This window comes from Miniopterus natalensis, chromosome 4 (assembly GCF_054644295.1).
Source record: "Miniopterus natalensis isolate mMinNat1 chromosome 4, mMinNat1.hap1, whole genome shotgun sequence".
In the NCBI taxonomy this organism is placed as follows: domain Eukaryota; kingdom Metazoa; phylum Chordata; class Mammalia; order Chiroptera; family Miniopteridae; genus Miniopterus; species Miniopterus natalensis.
Window position 1 is genome coordinate 80,511,458 of NC_142084.1, and position 24,229 is coordinate 80,535,686.

General features: G+C 51.3%; 1 protein-coding gene across 1 annotated transcript; it reads left to right on the forward strand.

Moving 5' to 3' along the window:
- Positions 1–15,932: 15,932 nt before the first annotated feature.
- On the forward strand, positions 15,933–23,796 carry GPX3 (glutathione peroxidase 3). Its single transcript, XM_087816930.1, has 5 exons — positions 15,933–16,046; positions 20,403–20,556; positions 21,689–21,806; positions 22,254–22,353; positions 22,736–23,796. The coding sequence occupies exons 1-5, from the start codon at positions 15,960–15,962 to the stop codon at positions 22,955–22,957; spliced, it is 681 nt and encodes a 226-aa protein (XP_087673056.1). The 5' UTR covers positions 15,933–15,959; the 3' UTR covers positions 22,958–23,796.
- The last annotated feature ends 433 nt before the right edge of the window (positions 23,797–24,229 follow it).

A 24,229-nucleotide genomic window follows, 5' to 3' on the forward strand; every position in this document is an offset into this window, starting at 1 on the left:
TATGACAATAATAGCACAAAGGGGCTCAGAGTGGAGCAAGTTTTTTATATATCATTGGAATTATGTTAACATTAATCTGAAGGCGATTATGATAAATTAACATATTGTCTAAGCCCTAGAGCAACCACTGAGAAAATAGTAAGTGGTTTTAAAATCAACAGACAGTCTGCTCTCAAGAATGAAGAGCATTAACTTCTCAGCCCTTGAGTGTGTGCTGCGCACAGTGACTCCCCCAAGGGATTTTACTGTCTATGAGGTGAACAGACAAACCCCGACGGAAGACCCAGCCCTCCAGCCCTGGGTCCTTTATTCTCCTTGGTTGCTGTTCCCACCTTCTTCCACCCAGGACTCTGCGTGGAGCAGGTCCGAGGGCAGAGAAATGGCTGTTGAGGCTGCCTCTCGGCCAGGTCCGCGTCTCTCCGGCTGACTTCAACATTAGTTAGTATGTACGTGCATGCACTGGACTAGAGCAGGAGATATTTTTTAAATATATGACTCAGAGTACTCCCTGACTCAGGTTGATTGGCCTGTCACAACAGGTAACCAATGGGGTTCTTATTTTACTACAATAAAAGGAGCTAAATGTTTCTAATAGCAATAATACCTGGTCATTGTTAAAAACTCAGACATACAACTGTAAAGAAGAAAGTGAAAAGCAACTGAATTTCACCTCCCAACATCAACACCATTAACCTTAGATGTTTACAAAAATGGAGCATGGTATATATGTTTATAACTAAGATTTCACTTAGCAGTACACCACAGGCATCTATTTCATTATATTCCAATGGCTCAATACTATTCCCTTGTGTGGCTGTACCATAATATGTTTAGCCAAGCTCCTATTTGGAGGCCTGGTTTGTTTTCAATTTTTCAGTTAAAAAAAAGAATAATGCTGAGATAAACCTCCAGTTCCTAGATTATTTATAATTGATTTTAATATGCGGTTTGAATTTTATCCACAAGGGGGAAGCAGGCTACTGTGAGAAGACAACCTAAGATTAAAAACCCCAAACTAGAAAGTTCTTCAGCATACATAAGCTCGCCCCGACCTTGCGAGGCGGATATTAGTATTTCCCCCTTGGCGTGGATAGAGGAGGCCGGGTGTGGGGAGAGTAAGCAAGGCGGGCAGATTCTCATCACCCACTGAGTGCCAAGGCGGAGCTCAAAGCTGGCTCTCCCCTTTTCACTGAGCCCCCAGAGTTGGCAGCAGTAAGGCCTCCTCCTTACGTTCAGTTCAGTCCTAGGAACTGTGCTGGGTCACTATTCAGAAATAAATAAGAGGATCCCTGGTCCTAAGGGGGGGAGGGGGCATTATCAAAAGGGAGCACAGACGTATACATAAATAGCTGCACAACTAAATGCCCCCCAGAATACAGAGAGCCCAGGAAGGCGGGCAAGTCACTGTGACAGCGCGGCTGGGCACAGCTTGATAAAAGAGGCAGGACCACAGTACAGGCTAAGGCTTATTTCGCATTTTCTCCGTAAGAGGCAGACTCTCATTTAAAGCCCCCCGTGGGCTCAGAAGGTTAGCCCCTTTTCGCAGAGGATCCTGCAGCCCACATCCTTGATGTTTGTGCGGTAGGACCTGGAAGGGACGGTAGACCTTCAACGGGCAGAGCTCGGAGAAAGACTCGCGGAGAAGGAAACACAGGAACGAAATCCGGGGGGCAGGAAATACTGGCACGTTTGGGAATACAAGGGGATCAGTGTGCGTGGGGCGTGTAAGACGATGGATCTGAAGACAGTAAGAACTAGAGCCAGATTGGAGAAGTCTGTGAGGAGCAAGCCAAGGAGCTCCCACTATCTTTTATGTTGAGGCAGGGAACCAACCACTGACAATGCCATCACCTGACTTTATGGAGATTACTTGGGTGCATTACAGAAGGGAACAGGACACTAGTCAGGGGTTGTTAAAATAATTCCGGCTAAAGATAAGAAGGAACGAGCGCCAAAAAAAACATTACTGAGATAAACCCACAAGATTTGACATCTCCTTATGTCCTGGGGAGAGAACTACGGTTAAGGTTTCCGTTCGGGGACAATGGGAGAATGTGAGTGTACACCAAGGGGGCGGGGGGAGTGTGACCGTCACTTTTGTTATATGAGATGGAGGAACTGGAGGGACCTCTCGGTGGGGTTGTTCGGCGGGCAGCTAGAAGTAGGAAGCTGGTGATTTAGATGTCACCTGAGAATCAGAAGAAATGACCCGGGAGCCAGCCAGGGAGAGTCTATACCTGAGATTCAGCGGGGGTGTTGGGATCCGGGGACCTGTTGGGAAGAGACTGCTCCAAGGCCTGGCTGCCGCCTGAGCTGCGAGCCGGACCCGGGCAGCGGGGGGACTGCTTCCTGCAGCCCCCCGGAGGCTGACCATACCGAGGCCCGTTTGACATAAACCAGCCCCCCTCCCGCTTCCTGGTGCATGCTGGTTCCTGGAACAGGTCATTGTCCGATCTGGTCAAACATGTAAGATAACTCCCCACACGTGTTAGCACCCGTGAGTGTCCCCCCCTTTCACTTTCTGCGTAACTCTTTGGCGCCTGTGCCAGCGGTGCGGGGGTCCATCTGCCTTGCAGCCGCCCCAGACACGTCTCCTACGTAAGGCCCCTCTATCGATGACCAGGCTGAAGCCGGCAGCTTCTTTCTTCAGTCTTCCCTGCCCTCTGCTTACAGAGGTAGAGTTTCAGACCCAGGACCCTTTTCTGGGCCTGTAAGTACTTAAAATAATCTGTAATTCCACTGCCTGATTTCCATCCTAGAGAAATAAAGTCACAGGAAGGTGTACTAAGGCTAGTCACAGCAGCGCCGTTTGCAGCCGTGAAAGGCTGTGTGATGGGAGGCGTGAGCACACGAACCACAAAACACCCACACTGTGCCGTGATTAAAAATTAAGTCTAATACAGATACTAACAGGGACAGATCTCTAAAACATACAGTAGTGCGAAAAGCAAGTTGCAGCACAATTATAACGTGTAATGGTGCTTATGGAAAAAGAAGGCCAAAATGCTGCTCCCTCTGTATTTTAAATGGTGTGTGCGTGTGTGTGTGTGTGTGTGTGTGTGTGTGTGTGTGTGTGTGTAGAGAAAATTCTGGAAGAACAGGTATACTGCTAATTGTGCTAGAGAGGACTTGCCACAAAAATGGAGAGCAGACGGGGTGAAATGGGATTTTAGCCTCAGTTGTCAAATTTTAATTTGCAAGAAGGAGGTAACCATGTATTATTTGTGTGGGAAAAGCTCTCCAACTATTAAGAAATATCTAGATGCAATGGGAAGAAGAAAGGATGGAAGAGATGGGCACCCACTCTGAGGCTCTGGGTGGGGCGGTTACTGGGGACACTGGGAGAAGTGCCTGGCATTGCGAGGTGGAGGGGCAGGCAGGGCCCTCAAAACCCTGCGGACGCGGCCAGCCAGCTGGGTGAGCCCTGTGAGCGCTGTTAGTTTTTAACACCTTTCAATTACAGCCACAAACTCCTGTGTCCTGTAAAGGTCACCATGACCCACCACTTGCCTTGGAATGAGGCTGTTTGTTCTCGCCTGCGCTGTGAATGTCCTAGGACTTTTCATCCAGTGCTTGTGTGTGGACCTGCCCTTCCCATCCCAGAAATTCCGCAGTGGTTCTTCTTGGTGTTTTCATTCCAATCCTTCAAGCTGCCTATGAAATCCACTCGCTCCCATTCCAGCCCCAGCAAATACCCACCGCATCGCTTGTCTCTCATTCAGAAATACTCCCAGTCCAGGTCACTTGTAAGAGGATTGCTGTGGGAGGCCTCTTGTGGACTTTCTCAGGGGACACTGGACTAGACGTAGCTAACACTGAGCGCAGAGAGGTGCCAGGCACTGTGCCAAACTTCATAGAAAGCATCTCATTTAAGCCTTCCAGCAACCCAGTAGGTCAATACTATTCTAGCCCTCACTGCACAGCTGAGACTTGGGTGTGTGGAGGTAAGATGGGATGGGCGAGTGTGTGGGTGTCTCACTACTCGAGTTTGTCCTAAGGGACTGAATGAAGGTGGGATGTAGGGACTGGGGAGGAGTGAGTGACTGGACTAGGGAACAACTTCTCAGGTGCTTTTCAGCCATGATTTCATCTCATTTCGCCACAGCACTCTAATGGCGGGGGTCATTAGGGGAAATAATGAGATGAGTCAAGCTGTAATTCCCTTAAAGTGGCAACCATTGGGTCAAAGGCTTCTAGGCCCATTAACCTACTACGCAGCCTTGAACAAGTCCGCAAGGGGTGGACGCAGGATGTGCGCTCTCTGTGGCCCCTTTGGGCCCAGCTCTTTAAGGGTCATCGAGTTCCTGGCAGCAGGTCCTCCCAGTCTGGAAACTCTTGGCCAGGCACCTCCTGCTCTCTCTCCATGCCCGCCCATCCCAGGAGATAAAGCTAAGTAGCAGAGGCGCCGGTCCCCTGCAGTTAACACACAGGCTGTTTATATCCTGGGGCAGTCACGGGTTAGGGGCAGACGGGCTGGGAGGTCACGCTCCTTCCCAATGTTGAGGTTGCTCATAAACATTTGCCCAGCGCGCCCTCTGGGATGGATGCAAGGTCAGCTCTGGGCCCATCAACCTTGCTGGGCAGAGCGCCAGGGCCTCCACACCTCGCCTCCCTCTCCCCCCTTGCCCCCCTCTGCTTCACCCCTCCTCCCTAATCCTGGCCCCTACCTTTTCCCTTCCTGCTCCGGTCCTGCCCTCACCTCCATCCCCAGCACTCACATGCCCTCTTACGGTGCCTATCTGCATGTGCCTATCTGGATGTGAGAGAGGGGAGACCAGGCTTAGCTCTAAAGAGGGCTGACATGTGCTCGCTTCGGCAGCACATATACACACACAAAAAAGTAAGAGGGCTGACCACTGTGGTGCCAGGCAAGCCAGGGCAGCCTTGGCACTGACCCACAAGGCCACACCCTAGAACTCTCTGATTTTAATAAATGCCTCATAAGATCTAGGGGTGGAGGGAGAATGTAGAATGGGCGAGACCAGGATATTTTAACCTTTGGTTTATTTTTGCCTTTGATATGACTCATCCAGTGGCTTAATGGTCAGAGATCATTGCATAAATTGCTGTGTGATTTTGGGCAAGTCTCCTTCACTCTCTGGGCTTCAGTGCAGTGTGGGAAAGAAGTGAAGAGTGCAGGCCCTGGAGCCAGATTGTCTGAAATGGAAACCCATCTGTACCACTTAGCAGCTTGGGTTATTAACCTCCCTATGCCCCAGTTTCCTCAATTTTAAAATGGAATTTATATTATACACACTTTACAGAGTTGTTATGGGATTACATAGTTTGTTTAAAACACGTAGACCAGCCCGGCCGGGCGTGGCTCAGTGGTTGAGCATTGACCTAGGATCCAGGCGATTGGGGTTCGATTCCCGGTCAGGGCACATACCCGGGTTGCGGGTTCGATCAATGACTCTCATCATTGATGTTTCTGTCTCTCCCTCTCCTTTCCTCTCTCTGAATCAATAAAGATATATTTAAAAAATAAAAAAAAATTTAAAAAAACAAAGAAAAAACACGTAGACCAGAGCCTAACCTGTAGTAGGCACTCGCTCAGTGAATCTTAGCTATTACAGGTGCAGGGCAGGTTGAACAGAGGGTGTGTGCATGTGGGAGAGAAGGGTATTCTCTCAGGGTATTCTGAAGTCCTGAAACCTCACAGCCCTCCTCTTTGTTGGCCTCTGGATAAGAACAGCTCAGAATCTTGTACACAAAGTACTTGACTGTCCCAGGGAGGCCATAGGAAACTAGTTGAAGACTTTCCAAACCAGATGGAGCCCTTGGAGGCCATGTGATCCATGGTGCAGAAAGGGCAGGAGGACCAGAGTGATGACAGGACAAAGCCACGATGAGCTGTAGACTTGCAGATGGCGCTATGCAGAGCGTGAAGGGTTGGGAGGGGCACTGGGACGGTAGGATGCTGAGGGCTCAGGCACAGGCTCTGGTCCTTCTAAGATGCTAAGTTTAGGCACCCACTCCAAGGCTAAGATACGTGGGGCCATCACTGACATCTTTAATAGTAATAACCACGTAAGGAGGACGGAATATATCCCAAGACTGCACCAAATGTTTTTATACATTCTACCTCAGTCCATACAAAATCCCCTTTCACAGATGAGGCAAGATGCCTTGCCCAGGGTGGAACAACCGGAAAGAGGCAGCGCTGGGATTCAAATGCAGGTTTTTCTGATGCCAAAGCCAGAGTTCTCATGTGACACACTTTGAATGCTTCCCAGTGCCAAACTTGGGGCCTGAGCCACAACGCAGAAAAGTAAGGACCTTCCATTTCTGTCCAGCTGAGCTGGCCAAGCAGATAACACAGTGGATGAGCCTGGGCTCCAGGTCATCTTCACCCTGGCCCACAAGCCCTGATGGCAGAGTAGCTCCTGTGAAGGAGGGTAGGTCCTTTCCTTCAGGGGCCCTGCCGTGATGCTCTCTAAACCCACCGTCAGGGGGAGAAGCAGTGGCTGTTTTTTGTCCGAGGCAGGGAAGGAGGGCTTAGAGCCTGGGTTTATGGGCCTAACTGGCCCAAACTTCAGCCAGGGCCTTCACTGACTTGGACGGGAGGATTGGGAACAAATGGAAAGTGGGAGAAGCAAGAAAGGGGGTAACCTGAAAAAGAACTTCCTCTCAAAACATGTAAAGTTGAAAGATGATATGAATTTGTCATTTTAATGTAGTGTAAGAGACACGTGATATATATTATACAGTCTGCCTTCCCACATGTGCGGCAACCCATCTGTTATTTTCACTACAGTAAGCTCACTGCCCAACCCAGGACCTGACTATAGTCAGTGCTCAATAAACATATGAAAAGTGAATGAAAATATGGACGGAGAGAATGAAAGCTGGGTCAGAAAACCCGCATTTTAGTATTTAGCTCCGTGGCTCCCTATCACCCTTGGGCAAATCACTCTGACTCTATACGCCTCCGTATCTGTAAAATAGATACCATGGTAGTTCCTACTTCAAAGGCTTTAAAATTATACAGTTCAGGGTGGGTAACTGTGGCTCAAACACTGAGTGTCAAGCTGACAATTGTTTTTCTTCAGAGCTCAACAGATTGCTGGGTTTAGCAATCTATTCAAAGAGCTGCGCCAAACCAGGGCCAGGGCCAGGCCAGAGTGTGGCTCTAGGAATGGCAATTAAACAGGAAAAGACTGCAAAGCTGCTTGGAGAAATACACCATCCAGGGGGCTACAATAAAGCAGGCATGAGAAAGAGATTCTTTCTCCCCAAGGGGTCCTTTAGCCTTGCCCACTCAGGGGATTGGTTAGCATTATCTGGAGCGCAGATAGGCTTCAGTCTGAAGAGGTTATAGGTCATCTAGTCCACATACCTCCCCCCTCCCCTTCTACAGGTAAGGAGATAATAGCCCAGTGAGGGGGTCGAAGGGCTGAGTGGCAAGGACCAGGCGTTCTAGTCTCAGCTCAGTGCTGTTCCCACCCTACCAGTTCAAGGGGGAGGCTATGCAAGGGTGGATTTTAAGAGAAACCAGTTAGGGCAGGGAAAGAATGCCTCACGGAGCAATTTCAAATGGGCTTAAAAAGGGCTTAAAGAAGAGGAGGAACAGAGGGAGGGAAAGGTTGAGAAGAATCTCTTACACCTACGTGGGTTATGTTTCAAAGCCATTTCATGTGGAATAGCCTGTTAAATGTGCGGATTTAAGGTGGAGCGTTACTGCTGGGGCATCAGAAAGGCCCTTTCAGCGTCCAGCTCTGCCATGTACGAGCCCTGGGACCTTGGGCAAATCCTCTCTGTGAGCTTGAAAATTATCATTGGAAGCGTGAGGATAACAGCACCCACCCTGCAGAGCTGGTCCTCAGGGACCCGTTGGGTAATGGATGTGGGGGGGTGCTAATTAAAACATAACAAAGCCAGAACTAGATCCCAAATGCCCCGTTACACTAGACGGGAAAAGATAAAGGGCAGGGCAGGCAGCTTTGGGAACGTCTGTCAGTGGAGTCCAAGGACCACATTTTTGAGTAAAAAGGAACTTGGTCATCTCTAAGGACCCTTCTGGCCTGAGAATAAAAGATGTTGGAGTTCAGCGGGAGGGCCAGGTTATTTATTTCCCATGGACCACAGAGCCCTCAGGTTATTTATTTCCCATGAGCCACAGAGCCCTCAGGTTATTTATTTCCCATGGACCACAGAGCCCTCAGGTTATTTATTTCCCATGAGCCACAGCCCCCTTATGAAAAAGGAACTTTATGTCCAGAGCTCAGGCAGGCTTTCAGCCTTGGGGTCAGCTTGCCCAGACTCTCCTCACTAGTTCATTTCTTAGCCTCACCCGCATTTTACTACCTGAAAGCAAGAGATGGAACTTTCTGAGCCACACCCCCTCCCCTATGGAGGCTTGTCCCTAAATAAAGTCAAAGGACAAAGGAGGAATGAGATACACTCGCAGATCTATGTGCCTGCACTTCCTTTCTCTCGTTCATTCATTCTTTATAAAAAACCTATTTATTGACTAAACTGCCTTCTGCTAGGGGCTGGACTTACAACACAGAATAAAAGATACGGCCTTAGGCCTCATGCTGCTTATATCCCAGTTGGGAGGAGAATGGGGTAGACTATAAATAGGTACATAAATAAATGAATGAGATTATTTAGAATTGTGAAAAGTAATGAAAGGATAACAAAAACAAAACAAGGTGGTGGGGCTCTTGTTCTGTCCACTGTCCTCGAGGTAAAGTCCAAGGCCATCTGACCTGATAACTGCTCCAGCCTTATCTCTGGTCACTTTTTACCATCAGCCACAAAGAACATGGAGGGATGAAAGTTGGAAAGGGCCAAGCAGCCTTTGATCACACAGTTCCTTCCACCCCAAGCACTCTTTCCCTCTTTCTCTACAGCTTTCCTGTCTCTCACACAGCTGACTCCTTGTGCTCCTTCCCAGCTTACTAGGTGGGAGCCAGCCCTGCTCCCACCGATCTGGCTCAGCTGTCCATCTCTGCTGTCCCTTTCCCCACGAGCACAGCCATCCCCCTGTGCAGCCAGCTGACTTTCACCAACTCACCCGGCTGTGAGCTCCTTGAGGTCAGGAATCATGTCTTGTTTGCTCTGAATGGTTGAACCTCAGCAGTTGGCACAGTGAACTTAATAAACACCTGGTAAATTAATTAACACTTAGTAAGTTTAAGAGCTCAGTAATATGAGGAGAAGTATTGACAAGATATGGCTTTGGAGACCAAGAGTGAGTTGGAAGGGAAAAACCAATTCCTCAGTCCTTGCTGGAGTTCATATTGCAGCGTCTTTCAGCCCCGACCCTCTGTTTGAGCCTCTTTAACGGCTTATTGAGTGGGCAGGGCAGAAATTATTAACTTCATCTAACAGCTGGGGAAGGTCACCCCCAGATGGGAGACATCGCCGGGCCCAACCCCTTCATCTTGCAGGGCATGTGGAAGGGGTGGTAATATGCAGACTCTGAACTAAATGTCCTTGCTCATTTAAAATCAAAATAACCACCTGGTCGGCATGGCTCAGTGGTTGAGCTTTGACCTAGGATCCAGGAGATCATGGTTCGATTCCCGGTCAGGGCACATGCCTGGGTTGCGGGCTGGATCCCCAGTTGGGGGCGTGTAGGAGGCAGCTGATCGATGACTCTCTCATCATTGATGTTTCTATCTCTCTCCCTCTCCCTTCCTCTCTCTGAAATCAACAAAGGCATTTTTTATATACATACAGATATATATAAAGTCAAAATAACCATTTGAGTGTGACAATAACCACAAAGGAGGAGACATGATTTACCCATAGTCCACCCTCACCCTGTAACCCAACCCCAACTGGGCAAACACTCAAGGACATCACCCCATATGTCCTCGGGAATTCCTCCCCTGGGGTCAGTTCATGAGAAACTGTATAATTATAGACCAGTGAGCATGGGCAAAATCTCAGAATTCTAATTTCCTCATTTCAGAGTTGGAGGGAGTCCAAGGCTCAGAGAGAAAGAATTAGGCTAAGGCACATCCTAAGATAGGATCAGGACTCCAGACTCTTAGTCCACAACTTTCTCAAGCATACCTCCCAAGTTCCCTTGACATAAACCTTCTGAGCTGAGGAAGGGGTAAGAATGATGTGGACCTGGCGTGGCCATTTGTTAGCTGTGGTCCTGTTGGGAGAAGAGTGGTAGGAGGGCTGATAAACTACCCATCCATCTGGTTGTTCTACTCTCGAGTTTATTGGTTCCTTCTGTACCTCGTTGTTGTTGGGTTTTTTAGTGGTTTTTTTTTTTTTTTTAATGTTTCTTTTATTGATTTAGGGGGAGAGAGAGGAAGGGAGAGAGGGAGAGAGAGAAAAACATCAACCGGCTGCCTCCTGCACAACCACTACTGGGGATCAAGCCCGCAACCCGGGCATGTGCCCCGACAGTGAAACTGGCAACCTTTCCACGCATGAGATGACCCTCAACCAGCTGAGCCACACTGGCCTGGGCTAGACCTCATTCGTTTTGTGCGTTGTTAGTTAACCCACAAGAAGTAGGATGTGGGTTGTTCACTGTTTGGTGACTACTTTATGAAGGCTGTTATTGCTGCTCCAGCACCGTTGTCTCCCAGTTAACAATAACCTAGAGAGGCTGGAGGGTGGGTGGAGTGAGGCTAGCAGAGGCATAGGTAGGGCTCCTACTAAGAAATGGAGGAAAGGGGACATGTTTTGGGTTTCAGCAACATATAAGGACCTCAAGAGAAGGGAAGGGACATGTTGACTGAAAGCTTGGAACTGTATCCAGCCTAGGTCTGACTCTTGTAGACACCTGTATTTGCTGTGGGACCCTGGACAAATCACTCAGCCTCTCTGAGCCTCAACTTCTCAGGTGAGAGGATTGAATGTGATAGTTTCAAGGGACTCTTACCCTTTTTATAACTCTCCCTCCAACACAGCAGACTTTGGAGGGAGTGGGAGTTATTAAGTCCATTTCAGCATGTGCCAAGGCCTACATTTGCCAGGCTAAGTCCTGTTGAAATTAAACCAGGAGACTGAAGAAAAGAGTTAACAAAGCAGGCCTGAAAGTGCTATCCTTAGAAAGATCTGCTTGCACTGTTTGTCCTTGTTTGGCATGAAGGGACTTTGATTTCAGGAGGCTTTCTATTTTTCCCAGAACTGATAAATGTGACTGAACTGTTTGTACAAGCAATGTGATTTGTGCTGAACACTTGATTTGCCCCTGGGAGTCTGGAGTTACATGCTAGGCAGAGGATGCCTACGTGGCTAGCCCCCGGCAGAAGCCCTGGGTGTTAAGTCTCTAATGAGCTTTCCTGAGACAACACTTGACAAGTGTTGTCACGGTTTGTTGCTAGAGGAATTAAGGCCCACCCTGTGGGACTCAGCTGGGAGAGGACTCTTGGAAGCTTGTGCCTGGTTCCCTCCAGACTTTGTCCTGTGTACCTTTTACCCTCTGCTGATTTTGCTTTGTATCCTTTCGCTGGAATAAGTCATCCAGTGAGTATGGTCACATGCTGAGTTCTGTGAGTCCTCCAGGTGAACCACTAAACCTGGAGGTGGTCTTGGGGGCCCTCAGACAGGAGATAAGCCTAGGTTTCACAGAGACCATAATCCTATACCAATCTCTTATGAATATATAGCTTTAGCCAGTGCTGTCCAATAGAAATATAACATCAGTTGCATATTTAATTTAAAATTTTCCAGCAGTCACATTTTAAAACTTTAAAAAAGTGAAATTAATTTCAAGAAAAAATAGCTTCTTTAACCCAAAATATAAAAATATTAACATTTCAATGTGTAATGATATAAAGATTTATCGAGATACTTTTCCGTTCTTTTTTTCATACTAAGTCTTGAAAAGTCACTGCGTATTTCACAGTGACAGCACATCTCACACGGACCAGCCACATTCCAAGGGCTCACCGGTGACACCCATCCAGTGGCTGTTATGTTGATGGCACAGGCTCAGAGATTAATGACAAGGGCTCTGGAGGCAGGGCTTCCGGGTCAGGATCCTGGTTCTGCCACCTACCAACTGCACGGCTTTAAGCAAATTGACTTCTCTATCTAGTCATTTCCCCGTCTGTAGACTGTCAGCTGCTTCAGCTAGCTAATAATGTCAGCTGCTTCACGAGGTTGCACAGGCTTTTCAAAAAGCTCGCAACTCTAAGGCAGCACCTGGGATACAGGATGCTGGGGGAACATTGGCCGTCACTCATCCAAACGCTGGGCCCTCGAGGTCGCCTTGCCGGATTCCTTGTTCCATAGGTGAGCAAACAGGCTCAGAGTTTGGAAGGCGCTGGTTTCCAAAGCAAAGGCTCTGGCCACCTCTCCTCCTGACTGACTCCCTCTCTCCTGGCTGGCTCTGAGATAGGATCTGCCACTTATTCACCAAACCAGCCTCTGATCCTACCTGGGTTCTGCAATCCTGTTTGGATTGCAAAACAGGGCCACTATTTCAAGTTGGCAGCGAAGTGATGGGGGCTGGGCCTCCTGCTGCGGCCTCCAGCCAGACCCATTACCTGGGCGGGCTGACCCCCGCGCCTAGCCCAGCGCTTACTCAGCAATGACAGGGCTGGCTTCCACTGTTTTGGCTTTTACAGCTTTTATTGTTTATTAACTTGTGTTCTATCTTCTTTGAAGACACAGAGCATCAGCACTTTTAAAAATCTTCACCGGAGGATATGTTTAGAGAGAGGAAGAGACGGGGGGGGGGGTAGAGAGAGAAATCCGTGTGAGAGAGAAACATTGATCAGTTGCCTACCATATGGGCCCTGACTGGGGATCGAACTCGCAACCTAGGTATGTGCTCTGATCCGGAATCAAACCCGAAAGCTTTTGGTGCACAAGACGACACTCCAACTGAGCCACCCAGCCAGGGCCATCAGCACTTTTTTTTTTTTAACCTCCTTCTGTCATCTGCAGTCCCCATTCACCCACCAAGCAAATATTCTGGGTAGGCAGTGAGCTCCCTGTGTATGTCTCAAAAAAGGAGGGAGAAGAGGGGCTGGGTGCCCATTTGTCTGGGATGTAGTAGAGCACTTTCTCGGGTTGGAAGCAAAACTGGCCTATGATTTGCCTGTAGCATCTATCTCCACCCTTCCTTTCCCAAAACCCAATGCAAATCACCTCCCCTCCCCTGAGCAGCTCACTCAGCATAACTCCCATGGCTTGAGCCTTGCTACCAGCTGGACTCAGACCAATTTTGTGCGCTCAAATTTGTCAGCATATGTTGACCTGAAGCTCTGCTTATTCTTTATGCCTAATAGTGTTTCGTTTATTTAATAAATTTTTATTGAGCACCTACTATGTATTAAGCCCTGTGCAAAGTGCTGGGAATGAAGCTTTTGTGGTCCTTATGATTTAGTGTAGAAAACAGACAAATAAGAAATGATGATGAAGTACCACAAAGGGTTGATGTAGAAAGTGTCAAATGCTCTAGAAACTATACGGGGTACTAAACTATAATAAGGGGACTACATAAGAGGACCTGAACAAAACTCTTTTCTTAAGAAGTGACATTGAAGTTGAGACCTGAACACAGTAGGAGAGAAGCAGTTAAAGAGACAGTGGAGTGCTCCAGGCAAAGGAGCAGCATGGACAAAACATGGGGGTGAGGTCGAACAGCATGCTGGAAGAATCGATTAAAGTCCAGCACAGCCGGGCTAGAGAGTAAGGGGACTGTGGCAAAGGATGAGGGGGTGGCTGGGCTCTGAGGACAGTGTCTGAGTGCTGAGGAATTTGGACTTTAACCTGAGGGTAAGGAGTGAACCGCCTGGTGAATGACATCTTTCAAAACATAGGGTGTTTGGGGAAAAGTCACCAAAATGTGCTTTAAAAGCTGGTGGAAGGAAGACCGGGAAGTGCCGTTTTCCTTTTTGCCTTCACGCTCTTTGTACTGAGGCTCAGGCCTCCTTTGAAAGCCGCCTGTCGCCTGAAGGCCTCCTAGGTGCCAGGCCATGCTCCCCAGCCTCTCACCCCGCTGTCCATGGAACTGGGACCCCTGAGTCTGGTGCAGCACAGGCCTTCCTTAGACCCCTGGAAATGTAGGGCCACAGAGAACACCACTGAGAGGCTGTCAGAAAAGGAAGGTAACGTGTCTGTGGTCCCAGAGCAAGCCTCGGGCTTCTGAAGCCTTCTCGTTTCCCCCAAAGAAACTGAACAGCAGGGCTGGGACTAGGGTGAGGCAAGTCAGGTACATAGGGTGCAAAATTTAGGGAGGCGCTCACTGTCAGGTGCCAGCTCCGCACTTGCATGACCCGAGGTGCTCAACTTGCCCCATCCTAGGTGCCACTTGCCCCATCCTAGGTGCCACTTGCCCCATCCTAGTCCTCACTCTGTTGGACACACCTCGAGGGCAGGGATAATAGTTTCCAGAAAACTCTTTGAAATGTCTCATGGTGTTAACATGGTGCTAAGCACACATTTTGAGGGTCACTAGATGCCTACTGATGCTAATGAGCAATGGGTTTCTGACCAACGGAGAGGCACACAGCTGCTCGTATCTTTGGGTATATATGACTGTCAAAAGGTAACAGAACAAACTGAAGAGGGCCTGAGACTAGAGCCTAGAGACCTGGATTCTGGTCTCCTCTCTGCCGCCTATCTGTTATGGGAACTTGGGTAAATCGTTCCCCACCTCCGGGCTTCAGTGAAATGAGGTGATTGAATAAATCACATTTATTGAGCACATCCTCTGTGTCAGCCGCTGTTCAAATGTGTCAGTGCTTTCACTCATTTCAAGACTTCCTGGCATTCAAGGGTCCCTTCGTTTCAACAGGCTGTGGCTGGAGGTAAGGAAGGCTTCATGGACAATGTGGGACTTGAGACAGACCTTCCAAGTTCCCATGGGAACATATCTTAAATCATAATAAAAACATGGTATCTCAAGGTACTTCTCCATCAGAAGATGGAGAGTCACCTGCCTCAGAATCCCCTTTGGATCATGTCTGAAGGGGGTTCTCAGCCTCTGTCCCTGAGATTCTTTTTTTAAAAAAAACACATATCTTTATTGATTTCAGAGAAAGGAAGAGAGGGGGAGAGAGATAGAAACATCAGTGATGAGTCATTGATTGGCTGCTCCTGCACACCCCCTACTGGGGATCTAGCCCCAACCTGGGCCTGTGCCCTGACAGGGGATCGATCTTCTGGATCATAGGAGAATGCTTAATGTCTGAGCCACGCCAGCCGGGCTGCCCCTGAGATTCTAATGATGCACTGATTGGGAAGCGGGGCCCTGGAGTCTGTGTTACAAGCTTCCCAGGTAGTCAGATGGATTTGGGAAGCACTGATGTCAACGCACTGCCCTACCTGTGGACAGAATCACGCCTAGACAGCCCAGACCTACAGCGGCCTAATCTGAGCATCAGTATCTCCAAGCACACAAATCAGTTCATTGGTTGAGCAAGGTAACAAATATTTAAACACCTTTTAGTGTTCTAGGCCCTGTGCCAAGCTGTGATGACGGTCCCTACTCTAGAGGGACTCCTGGTCTGTCCTCTAGAAGCAAGTCATCTAGCCAGAACCAGCAGGGCCTTACAGATCACCAACCGATCCCATTAAACAGATGGGGGAACCGAGGCCCAGAGAGGGAAAGCAACTTGTTCAAGGCTGCACAGGAGGGTAGCGGGTACATCATGGGGTATTTTAAAGCCCAAGAGTAAGAAACGCTCCCGAGCACTGAGCCTCTAAAGCCCGTTCCCCGGCCGCGCTGGAGGCCCCCGTGCCTGCCCCTCCCACTCCTCAGAACCGAAAAAGAGGGGGCGCCTCCCGGGTTCGCCACGACCCGGCTCCCACGTGTCCGCCCAGCCTTGCTTACGTCACTGTCGCCCCGGGCCTGGGGCGGCAGAAAAGCGGGTAAACCGACCCCGCCCCTGAAGCGCCAGGCGCCCCGCCATTGGCTACAAGGACCGGGGCCGGCCGAGGATTGGCCCTCGCCGAGCGCTTGAAAGGGGGCCGAGGGCACCGGCCGCCGCAGACGAGCGCGGCCGGAGACGCGCCCTGAGCCCGCCATGGCCCGGCTGCTGCCGGCCTCCTGCCTGCTCTCCCTGCTCCTGGCCGGCCTCGTCCCGCCGAGCCGGGGGCAGGAGAGGTCAAAGGTGAGTGCGCCTCCGGGCCGGGCCGAGGCGGGGCGGGGGCCGGGGCGCGCACAGCCCCAGGGGGCCCGAGTCCCTTCCCGGGCTCCCCTCCAGGAGGGCGACACCGAGGCGGCGGGGGCGCCCTTCCCTCCCGCTGCCTCCCTCTCTGGCGCCGGTCCCCCCCCGCAGGCCCCCCGCCTCCGCGCGGGTCCACCTGTTGGAGACGCTGGGTGCCCAGGGCAGGAAAGTGCCTCTCCCCGAGTTCACGAGTTCCCCCTGGCCACCTCGGGGTCTCCCTGCGACACCCATGCCGCCCGGGACCCGGGCTGCTCCCCTCCGGGCAGGCCTGACCACCGTGATGGCCATGCAGTCGCCGGAAAAGGCCGAGAGACTTGGCATCTGGTTGTGGAGGTTCCCAGGGAGAGTGACAGGCCAGGAGGAGGGGCGGGGTGGCGGGTGGGGGTCCCCTTGCATTGCAGGCTCTTCTAGCCCAGGAGTAAACGCAGGTAGAAATGCCCTTGGATTTGGGGCGTTGGAGATCGGGGGGCAGAAAGCGCTCTGGACGGGCAGTGCACAGCACCCAGGGCCCTGCCCCTTCTGGGCCTGTTCCTCCATCTGCCGGAGGCGTGTGTGGGCACCCACTGCCCATCCTGGCCTGAGCATACTGGGTGGTGGGGCAGGCTGGGGGCTGCCAGCTCAGTCGGAGAGGCAGACTTCTCCTGAGCCCCCGTCTATCCCCGGCAGGCTGTGTGACCCTTCGCTAGCTAGAGTGGGGATGCTGAGGCCAGGATGACCTGGCATACCTGTCTCCTTAGATTGTATATGCCAAGGTGGGCCCTGCAGACTTTTCCCCTTCCCCAGGAAAAGGAACTAGGAAGGCAGAAGCCAGGCATAGGGCTAGACCCAGAAAAAGAGATTTCTGTCTCCAACCTGCCAACACACACACCCCATGCTTGTGTAAACTCAAGAGAACCTTTGAGCTTCTGTGTTTCTAAAATCTTCTGGGTCTTTATCCTAAGATCTTAAGAGCCTATGATTCTGTTTCCAAAATTCCATCCACTGCTCAGGAAGCCCATTCCAAGCACAGGGTTCCTTCTCTCTGTTTCTGTCCCCTGTCTTGTCCTCGGCCTAAATCTCATTCCGTGTGTCCCTCCTTGGAGTCAGCTTAGAGACTAGATGGCTATCAAGCCACTTCCTCCAAGCCTCCTCCAGCCCTGTTCATAATCCCCAACTCAAAAGGCATTTTCCAGGGCAGGGATGGGACTGATTTCAAGATTAGGGTGTGGAGGGGAGGTGGGGGCAGACATGGGCAGGCCAGCACCATGGAGTCAGTCCTGTACCCTCAGTGTGGGGAGAGCCAGAGAAGGGCAGATTGGGCCCTGCCTCAGGAAGGCTGGAGGTAAGAACGTGGACCCCATGAATAACTCATCATAGTTGTGTGTTCTCTGCAGAACTCTGGGGAGGAATAGATGGATTTAGAGATAACAGGATGGGTATGGTCTAGAAAAGTCTTAGGGTGAGGTATGATCATATCAGATGCTACCAGCTAGGACTTGCTGGCTAATAACAGTTTGGGCATGGCCATCTTTCCTCTAAGTACCTTAGGGAGTTGAGATGTCATAACCCTGGTTCTAGGACTCAACCACTTAACTTACACTCACTCCAGGGCCAAAAGGTGGGGCAGGAGGCATGTAGAGAATGGGACGGACCAAAGGTAACAGACCCAGAGAGATGTTTGCCTTGTCCCAGTTGAGAGAAGTGGGCTAGAAAACAAAGGGAATCCTCCTTTCCTTGCTGTGTCACCTCTCCAGTCTAGCTTAAGGCTGCCCAGGCTCCCTGTGCTTGCTCTACAAAAGGACTGTGCAGAAGCTGGAGAGAGAAACAACTGCTGACGTGCACAGGATCCTAGTAACCGCTGGTTTCTAGGTGACTAAATCAGGCAGAGAGAACCATGGAACCACAGGCTGACAGAGCTGAAGGGCCCTTATGACAGCGCTGAGTCTGACCCCATCTCACGGAGGGGGAGCTGGAAAAGGAGTCCTCACAGAGTCAGAGGCACAGCCAGGCCCAGAGCCCAGGTCTCCTGTCCCCAGGCCAGTTCTCCTTTCACAGCATCACACTGATGGGAGTGGTAAGACCAGAGAGGAGAAAGACACAAGAGCAGCAGCCCCAGCCAGCCTGCAGAGTCCCTCTCCTCCTCCCACTCTCCAGCCATCAGAACTCTCCTGTCTTGTCCAACTGGGAGGTCCGAGGCACTCTCGTTGCCTCTCCCCTCTGTCTTCTCTGTTGAAGGCTCTGGGATTCCACAGGCCCAGAGGAGGGAAGGGGGCTCATGTAAGAACTGGGCTGCAGTGCCCAGTGGTGAGTGCAAGCCATGGCTTCCCCGACCCTGGCCACCTTCTGACCCCCACTGGTCTGAACCCACAGCACTGACCTCACTGTCCCCAGTAGAAAGCGTGGAAGCTCTGTCACTGGTCCCTCCTGGAGACACCCTGCCAGTGTATCAGCTTCATAGTGGCTGGGGAACATCAAAGGTCTCTTCACAATAATGTAGGAACAGCGCGCCCTTTACCCTGGCTGCAGGCAGAATAATCGCTATCCCTTGATGCGGGGATTTTTTTCTGAGAGGCTTTCGAGGCAGTTTGACCTGTCATCAGATTATCACGGTCATTCTAGGAGGTTCAGAGTATGAGAGTGACTTGCCTAGAGCTGCACAGCCAGCAAAGACTAAAACCCAAAAGAGGAGATTCCCCTTGCCCCACCCCCACCCTGAAACTGCGCAGAAGTTGATCCTCCTGTTGTTTACAAGCTTCCATTATTTGGACAACCTCTTGGCTTTTTTTTTCTGGAAGGGGAGGAGTGGAGGAGGTTGAGAGGTGCACATAGGGGCTTCACCTCCTGGCTGTAGACCTCTGCGCCCCGCTGGGGTGTGTGTTTGTTGTGCCCTCAGTTGTTTGCATTTTCAAGTGGAACTGATCCCAGCTGGGGCCAAGGAGGCCCAGGGGCTGGAGGAACCAGCCCTTAGCACCACCAAGTCATGAGGCATGGAATATTAGATTCATGCAAAGCAGGGAATTTGCACCGAAGCCAAGAGAGCTTGTGGCTGTCAGGGAATGGAGGGACCCAGCCTCACCTGGCTCAGCAGGCCTGTGGCATCTTCAAGACAGAGGTGGCTTTTCTTCACCTGGAGCCACGCCCTGCCAGCCCAGATGGCTCCCTTCACACAGTTGGGCCCAGGTACCTCACCTCAACAGCAAGTCTTCCAGGATTGATGGGAAGAGAGGGCGTGGACTTGCTCCAATCACCTGTCTCCATCTCTCCTCGTCTACAATGCTAGTTTATCTTTCCACTTCTCATAGGTAGTCAGGGCCAGAAAGCACCATAGAGACTACCTGATACAATAGCAGCAAGCTCTTTTCCTTCCCGTCATTACCAGCACACCTGCTGGTTGTTATTGATGCCATGACATCCTTTCAAGAGTAGACCCAGATTTTTGTAATCGGAGCCAGAGATGAAGGAGGGGCAGTGGAGTCAATGTGATCTCCTGCTTGCTAGCAGTATTCCCACTGATAGGATGCTGTCCAGCCATCATGATGAACAGCTGATCCAGTTCAAGGTTCTCATTTTATAGAAGAGGAAACTGAGGCCCAGAGAAGAGAAAGGGCCAGTCCAGGACCACACAGGGAGTTAGTGGCAGAGCTGGACATGAAACCCAGGCCCCCCGACTCACAGTCCATTGTACCCTGTCCCTACTTGTCCTGGAGGTTGACTGTGAGCAGAGGTTGGGCAGAGAGGAAGGCACAAGGGTCAGTGTCACAAATGCTCACTTACAGGGACATCTAGTATATGTGAGGCGCTGTTCTTTACCCTTCATCCTCACAGCAGGCCTCTCCCCATTCCTGGCTCCTACTCCTCCGTCCCTATTTACATCAGCCTCAGCTTTCCAGTCCCCCAGGTATGGAGCCTCTGAATCACCACTCTGCGTCCTGCCACATCCTTCTTTCTGCTCAGTTCTTCCTTTACAGTGGTCTAGTTCAGCCCTCACCATCACCTGCCTGGATTATGGCAACAGCCACCCAACCAGTCTCCATCAGCCCATCCAGTAATGCCACCGCCGGCATCAGTGTCGTCTCCTTCAGGGCCTGGTAAACATTTATAAATCGACTTGTGCTGTGAACTAATGATGACAGGAAGTAATTCTCCACATTTCCATAGCACTTACCAGCGTATTAAGTGCTTTCAAAATCATTGTCTTGTACAAGGAATTAGGAGACCTCGGTTCTAGTCTAGTTCCAGAGCTTGGCATGGTCTTGAAAGTGCTGATATCTGAGTTCCCTCCCAGCTCTAACCGCCGCCGGCGCTGGTCTTCTGTTGCAGACGGACTGCCATTCCCAAGTGAGTGGCACCATCTACGACTATGGAGCCCTCACCCTCAACGGGGAGGAGTACATCCCCTTCAAGCAGTATGCTGGCAAATACGTCCTCTTTGTCAACGTGGCCAGCTACTGAGGCCTGACGGGCCAGTACGTTGGTAAGAGCCCACCCCTCCTCCCCTGCTTTATTTGGGGCTGTTTCTGCCAGTTGGGGATATTTCAGTCACAGGCGTTTTCCTGGTACAGGGGGGAGGGGGTGACAGCGATGATGAGATTCCAAATCGTGTATCCCAATTCTGTGTTCCATGGTTTGGTGAAGATAACTATCTAAGCCTGAGATCCATTTGCCTTGGACATGTTCTAGAAGATTCCCTACTATCTTTTTTCATCCCCGGGCACCTCAGCTTCCCTGAGTGCAGAGGGATGGAGGAGATTGTGTTTGTGCCTAACGTGTTCTTTCACTGGAGAAAGAAATGGTAGCTTTCTCTTGCTGAGAATTTCTCCTCTGCCCCTAGCCACATTGCCCTTAGGACTTCTCTTGGCCCCTATCTGGAAAGCAGGCAGTGGGCTTGAGGCGTTTCACCCAGGTTTTACAATCTCTAGTGTCTCCACTCCTCTCCTTTTAGCTGAACAGAGGGACCATGCAGGCCACAGGCAGCTGACAGCACCCCCAGGAAAATGCTCTGGGCTGAGCAGTTAGCTGGAGGGGCTGGAAGGAGGCAGGGCAACCTGAATGCTCTGCCTGGCAAGGACGGGAAATTCCTACAAGTGGAGTGACAGCGGGCTGTATGTGCAGTGGGTAGGCGCTCTGTCTGGAGTGCTTCTGCCAGGCCCTTGGAATAGAGCGGTGCATTTGTGCGGGAGTAGGGTTGGGTATGGCCTTGTACTGAGGGAGCTGGGCCAGACCTCTGAATTCCCAGAGTACAGGAGGGTTGTGAGGGCCCTACCCCAGCCCAGGGAAATCCTCTGCCTTCCTTCTGGAGTGGATAGTTATGGTTCCAGGAAACTCAATCCTGAGAATCCTGAAGGAACTTGGCTCAGGTGGTGGACCTTGGCAGTGGGAGGGTGACTGACTACTGATTTGAGAAAGGGTGTTACTTTCTTTTCCCGCCAAACTTCCAACCCAACCAGCTTAGAGCCAGGAAGATGGGACTTGAATCCCAGCATTGACACATTCACCGAGTGATCCTGGCAAGCCCCCACTGTTGGGCCTCAGTGACTGCAGTTGTACGACAGGCAGGCAGGGCTCCTCACCAGGCTACTGCTCTTTGCGCTCTCCTCCTGGCCTAGAACTGAATGCACTACAGGAAGAGCTGGAACCATTTGGTCTGGTCATTCTGGGCTTCCCCTGCAACCAATTCGGAAAACAGGAGCCAGGACAGAACTCGGAGATCCTACCTTCCCTCAAGTGAGTGCTCACTCAGCGCCCAGAGAAAGCTCCTCCAGCACCACCACCCCATGGGTGTGTCCCAGCCCAAGCTCCAGGCATCTCTTGCATTGGCTCCTACTCATGATGGACATTTATCAGCTCCCAAGAACTCCTCTCCCTCTCCAGGAACCCCATTTAGTGGAATGAGGGGAAGAGGGGACAAGAAGGACAGGGAGGACTGGTTGTGAGTGCCCGGCGGGATGGGAGGCTGCATGTGGGGGGCAGGGGTTACTGAGAAGGTACCAAACTGGAAAGGGAAGGCTGCAGACACACATTATGCCTATGACCAGTCAATATTCACTGGCTCCCACTGCCCACTATGGAATAACATCCAGATTCCCAACACCTGCTGCCTTGTTCTGCCCCTTCCCCTCATTTCTGTGCCCATCCATATCCTTGGCACCCACCTAAGAACATCTCTCGTAGGTATGTACGACCGGGGGGGGGCTTCGTCCCCAATTTCCAGCTCTTTGAGAAAGGAGATGTGAATGGGGAGAATGAACAAAAGGTCTACACGTTCCTGAAGGTGAGTGAGCAGCCTCTGCAGGCGTGGCTCTGCCCTGTGCTGCTGGCTCGGGACGGGGCTGTGGCCACTCGGCTCCAGCCCTCACAGACAAGGCCCATGCTGCCCTGCCCTGCTCTTGGGGAATTTTTTGGCATCTGACTATTGTTCCAACTAGAGGGCTTTGCACACCCTAGAGCTCATCAGCCCATCTTATAAATAAGGCCCAGGCAGGGCCCCAGAAGGGACAGTTAAGGGTCTCACGATTTGCTACAAAGGTGGTTCTGAGATCCAGTCTTTGACCTCCCAAACTGCTGCTCCTTTCTCAGTGGCAGGCTGTTCTCAGCCCGGGTAGGAGGGTGGGAGGGGACCCAAGCAGCGTTAACATCACTCATCCCTGTTCCAGAACTCCTGTCCTCCCACCTCGGAGCTCCTGGGCTCGCCTAACCGCCTCTTCTGGGAACCTATGAAGGTCCATGACATCCGCTGGAACTTTGAGAAGTTCCTGGTGGGGCCAGATGGCAAACCCATCATGCGCTGGTACCACCGGACCACGGTCAGCAACGTCAAGGTGGACATCCTGGCCTACATGAGGCAGCAGGAAGCCCTGGCGGCCGCCAGGAAGTAAATGAGGCCTGCCCCACCCCACATCCACCATGCAGGGCTGGGAGGGACTCTGTTCAGGAAGGAATCCATTTCTCCGGCCACACCACTCCCACCATAGACCCCTTCCTATTATACAAGGCCCCAGCCTGACCCAGAAGTGTGCATACAAGCATGTATCTACTGCTGTGCATGTGGGTGTCTGCCCACATGTCTAAAGATGTGTGACGTGTGTGAATGCACGAGTGTGCAGCCACATGTCTACCTGTGTGAATTCCAAGGAATGTGTACCAGTATGTGTGCCCACACCTGTGTGCTGTGCAGAGTGCTAGAGAACACCACCCCCTTCTCTCTATTTCTTTGCTCCAGTGATAACAATTCACTTTTAGCTGAACCCAAAGGAAACCAACCCTAGATCCAATTATTCTGCTTTACCTAAACCCCAGCTTTGGGGCCAGCATCTCCCACTGCCTCCAAATACCACCACTAAAGTACCCAGAAGTTTCTGGGTTTACCACACTGTCCAACCTCCCTCCTCTGCAACGTACAGCCTCTCTCCTTCCTGAAGGGCCCTCCCAAGCCCCCGACCCCACCCCATAGTGCTCTCTGAGCAGCCAAGACAGACGTGAGAGCAAGGGCCACATTCCGTGTGTCAGGAGTGGCGTCTCCATGAAGGAGGGGCCCGAAGCCCTAGTGGGCGGACCTCCCCTGAGCCTGTCTGAAGGGCCAGCCCTTAGTGCATTCAGGCTGACACCCCAGGCAGGGATGCCACCCCCGCTACTCCAGAGGATGTGTCCTCACCCCTCACCCTGGCCTGTTGGCATCAGATGCACCCGTCTGCCTAGTAAAGGCCTTTCTGCAGCAGCTGAGCCTTCTGTGGTGCTTTTTCAATGGGGCCACCGGGCCTGGACAAAGATGGGGGGGGGGGCGGGTTGGAGGAAGAGAAAAGACATGAAAGGAATGCTTCAGGCTCTTGCTTCTTGGTTTCTACCTAGGCCCACTCTGCTTCTCTCACTCAGCATCTGGAGTTTATAAAACATCTACTTGTTCTCATTCCCTCCCACAATTCTCCAAGGCAGCTAGGGCTGAGATGAGGTGTCCCATTTGACGGGTGAGAAAAATGAGGTTCACAGAAGGCCCAGGCCCTGCCCAGTGTCTCCTGATGAGAGAGGTGCAGAAATTTAGACCAGGAATTTAGATTCCTACCCCAGGCTCCTTCCACCTCCCCTGGGTGCCCCACTCTCATGGAGGCTCTGGGCAGGACACCAAGGGAGATCAGCCAAGAGTAATGGTGATG